Source organism: Phalaenopsis equestris, unplaced genomic scaffold (genome assembly GCF_001263595.1).
Source record: "Phalaenopsis equestris unplaced genomic scaffold, ASM126359v1 Scaffold000197, whole genome shotgun sequence".
NCBI lineage: Eukaryota > Viridiplantae > Streptophyta > Magnoliopsida > Asparagales > Orchidaceae > Phalaenopsis > Phalaenopsis equestris.
Window position 1 is genome coordinate 357,778 of NW_018164639.1, and position 4,177 is coordinate 361,954.

Sequence of the window (4,177 nt, forward strand, 5' to 3'; positions counted from 1 at the left end):
GGACCGTAGATCAAGTGATCTACGGTCCGGATCGGGCGCCGCACACATATGGAATAATTTTTCCTAAGCTTCAAAGATTTCGAAGTTTCATTTGATAGCGCCTAAAAAAATTGCAGAAATGCCAATTTTTGGCACTCTGTAGCTTGATTCTTAGCATGTAAACAACTCAAATGATTTCGAGACTATAATGGCTCCGGTTAAAGCTAGTATTGAATCCTCTTAACACAAATAATCATTTCAAATGCAAATTATATCTTTGGCTAAGACTTTTGAATCCTATTGCTTCATACTTTAATTGCAATGAAAAATAAACAAACCATGTTTATGATGTGTGAGATGAGCTCTATCTATTTTGAACTGCCTGGAAATAGAGTTCTCCTTGAACTAAAATAAGGTAAATAGTACTCGTATAACAAGTAAATAGGGTTATAAGTGAACCGAGCCGGCTGACAAGGCAACTCGAGCTCAACTCGTTCAAGAGTTCGTAAGTTGAGTTTATGCAGCCACGAGCTCGAGCTCGAGCTCGAGTTCAAGCATGTCTAAGCTTGGCTCATCAACTCACAAACCGGATCAACTAGCTGATTGATGGACACGTTGATGCCTTCTCTAGCGAGCTGATGCAACACTCCAATAACTGATACTTTCTTCAGTGATCTCCCATGATAATTTAATTTTCAGCTAGAGCACGAGCCTGCAGCATCATTGCAGGTTGATGCTCTCAAGCTCAAGCTTGCACTGACAAGCGAGCCGAGCTCGAGTTAGGCATGACTCAAGCACAGCCAACTCATTTACATCCCCCTATGCATACGCATACACCCACCCAATTTACAGCTAAGGTCAGGCATCAACATATTTGGTAAATTATCCATGGATTTTTCAAGGGAAAAAAACTCATTTCTAAGCTTTATAAGATGTACATTAATGGCGCCCAATTCGTATATCTCTAGTTCATATACAAAGCCAACAAAAAATTCTAAAATATATTACCTCTTTGGCCATATGCTTCACTTCCGCAGAGCAAACCACCAATTTGCAGTCAAGTATTTCATAGCAAAATTCCAGCAACTTGGTGCACATAGAACTGCCAATCCCAAAATAACAAGTTATCAGTTAAATAGCCATAACACAAACCCCCAACATTTAAAATAAAATAGAAATAATGTAAAGAAGAGGAAGACATAACTATGGAATAAAAACACAATCATCAAGAAGACAACATATAGAATTCAACCAAATAATACTATGCTCTTATATGAATTTTTTTTCAATGTTCAATTTTTATGAATTTACATATGTAACACCAAAATTTGCATTTAAATTTACACCAACCGAATCTTTCATATCACATGAAAAATACCACCATTTTAACTTTTAAAAGGTGAAGTGCACCTATTCATGCATAGGTAAAGTGGTATGTATGTAAAACTTGCATTTTATGTGTTACATATGTAAATACATAGGAATTGAGTGGTATGTATGCAAATCTTCAATGATTATACACTGAAATAATGGCAACAATGCTTACCTTAGCATTAGATGAACCACACCCTCCATTTGAAGACTGAAAACGAGACATCTAAAAAAATAAAAATAAAAAAAAAGAAGCAATCAAATATCCGTAGAAAACTTCTCGGGCAAAATGTGGAATAAAAAGCATTGCACAGCCACAATAAAGTCACTTACTTTCTATCTAATTGCATCCGAAATGATGAACTCACAAGAAAGTTAGCAAACTCGATCTCTGCTCCTACAAAAAATTGCTTTTTTAACCTCCCCTTCATCCACTGCCCTCACGTATTACTTGTTAGAGGAAACTCGACTATAGTACTCAGTAAAGTCCAAACGAAACAATAAGAACTTCAAATCTATATGTTGTTGCATGGGCAGTTGAGAAATAAAAGCATTCAGTGCTGCTGAATACTCTTTTGCAACAGTGTCCAATTCTTCACTCATTTTCAAGAAAAAATCCCGAGCAAGTTGAATAATAGTTTTCCTGCCGCCATCTATCAATGAGCCCACCTTCCCTAACTCACCCTTTGATTTTAACCTGGGCTTGTTCCTCCTATAAAACAATCAGAAAAAAACATTATTTGATAAACTGAGATTAAAAGCGAATGAAAGCAGCTTTCAAAACAAAAGAGCTTTCAAAAGACCTTCATCAAGGAATCAAAGATTACCTAAGCTGCAACTCATATATACGCTCAAACCAACGGTCGAAAAGACTACGGAAGCGCAGTATATGATCAAATAGCACAAAAAGGGTTCTAATGATACCCTGAGATCTCTCTCCAAGAAGAGATTTTTCCACAATGGAGTCGAGGTACTTGTCGTGTGCAGCCAGAAGATCATCCAGGTCTTTTGAAGAATCCATTCCTTCAGAGAAATGAACCCAGGATATCTCCAGAACCTCAAACATAATATAATACTGAAAATTCGTCACAAAATGATTCATCTCGTTCCAGAGAACTTGGCATCTTCGTAGTACTGAAACAAACTGCAACTTGACCCCAAAATTTTCATCGGAAAAAATGCAGGAGTTTATGTAATTGGGTTTCATCGTCTTCCACAAACCAGTCAATGCATGCTCGACACGCTTAAGCTTCCAGAGGAAATTGAAGATCTTGAGATACCTTTTCATGTTTAATGCTGTAAATACAGTATCCAATGGAACCCGAGCATCATATTCCAATGAGAAAACATCCCAACCTCTGTTTCCATCTCCATGATCCATCATCCTGACTTTAAGCCGATCAAGAATCTCACGATCATCATACTGAGCAATGGATGCACGGATTGCGGTCTCCAACAATCCTGCTAGCTGGAAGGAGCTGATGGTGTTTGCTGGCTCTGACAGTTCTGGACCAACGATATCCATCAAATACTGCACAAAATCTCCCTGCCCTAGTAAAAGATACCTCTTGATGGCAAGGCAATGATCCTTAAATCTATATCTTTTATGGATCACATCCATTAAATGGCGATCGATTCGCTTGGCTGCTTCAACCGCCAATGCCTCAAGGGCATCAGTCTCACCATAGCCAAGCCCACCCCTTCTGGTTGTAGCTCCAACATGTGCAGCGGCCTCAGCGGCAGCTTCAGCCCACCCACGATCTTCACAGCAAACACGGAGAAAATTAATTGATTTGCCCGTCCTCAGAATCCTTTGAGCCAGCAATGGCGAGATGAAAGCAGGAAGCATAGATGACTGGATCTGATAGCCTTCTCTCCAAAGAGATTCAGCCTTCACAGGTTGACTCGATATAAAAAACTCAGCAAACACGTCTTCCAACTCTCCCTCCAATACCCAAGTCCTCACCATTTCAAAAAGAGGAGAGCATACTCTCCTCAGCAACCGACCCATGAATTCTTGAACCAGAGGGTCTCCATGCCGAGCGTGAACGTGAATAGCTCCCGCCATGGCTCCACCCCTTAGTTTATGGCAGCTATCCACCAGCATAGCCATTAGTCGCATCCTCACCGTCGCAAGCCAAACAGCAAGCCGCCGCAAAGAGAGGTAGTTCCCCGTGCCACCAGAATCAGATCCAGCTGAAGGGATGGGATTAGCAGACTGCGATTCTAGCACTGCAAGAAGCTTATAGTAATCCGAAAGTTCGTCTTGAAGAGCAGAACAAAAGGCTTGCCCAACCGTACCAACCTCAAACTGCTCATCCATAACGTTCTCCGAAATATAACCCCTTACCTTCCGGAATAGCCATCCAAGCTCACAGAGTCGGCGGACGATAGATCTAGTAGGTCTCGGGATCTTCAGCGACTCCGGCAGATCATATCCATCCCAAGACCTATCGAAGCGAACGTATCTGCCATCAATTCCCTGGCAAGCATAGAGGACGTCTCGCACCAACGCCGACTCGGTGACCTCATTGTCTTCCATTATCAGATCCGCATACTCACGAAGCGCGATCTCGCGGATGTTCTCAGGATCCTTGGCGACGAGAAGTACGCCTCCGCTAACAGCGCTACCTGCGATGGATCCGCCTACAGGGCGGGCAGTATGAGAGGGCTGAAAAGGGAGGAAGGGAAGCCCGACAGAGGAAGAAGAAACGGGCCGGCGCCGATCAAGTGAAAGAGAGTTGAGGAGATAGAGAAGAGCCCAGCGATTAAGAAGAGGTGCACGGGTGGAGAGCTTGGAGTGGAGGGGGGGGGGAGGGAGCGGTGG

General features: G+C 42.1%; 2 protein-coding genes across 2 annotated transcripts in view; both read right to left on the reverse strand.

The window, feature by feature from the left end:
• LOC110022567 (DNA-3-methyladenine glycosylase) overlaps positions 1-1,781 on the reverse strand; it is a 32,444-nt gene extending 30,663 nt beyond the window's left edge. The window contains exons 1-5 of the mRNA XM_020721578.1: positions 1,684-1,781; positions 1,526-1,576; positions 988-1,081; positions 567-644; positions 318-384 (exon numbers count right to left, since the gene is read on the reverse strand). Of these exons, the coding sequence (XP_020577237.1) occupies positions 318-384; positions 567-644; positions 988-1,081; positions 1,526-1,576; positions 1,684-1,781 (388 nt within the window). The remainder of the gene's footprint in view (positions 1-317; positions 385-566; positions 645-987; positions 1,082-1,525; positions 1,577-1,683) is intronic.
• Positions 307-4,177, reverse strand: part of LOC110022554 (gamma-tubulin complex component 3) — a 4,261-nt gene continuing 390 nt past the window's right edge. The window contains exons 2-5 of the mRNA XM_020721563.1: positions 2,178-4,177; positions 1,684-2,062; positions 1,526-1,576; positions 307-1,081 (exon numbers count right to left, since the gene is read on the reverse strand). The exon at positions 2,178-4,177 is cut by the window's right edge and continues 7 nt beyond it. Coding sequence (XP_020577222.1) covers positions 1,798-2,062; positions 2,178-4,177 — 2,265 coding nt within the window. The 3' untranslated portion in view covers positions 307-1,081; positions 1,526-1,576; positions 1,684-1,797. The remainder of the gene's footprint in view (positions 1,082-1,525; positions 1,577-1,683; positions 2,063-2,177) is intronic.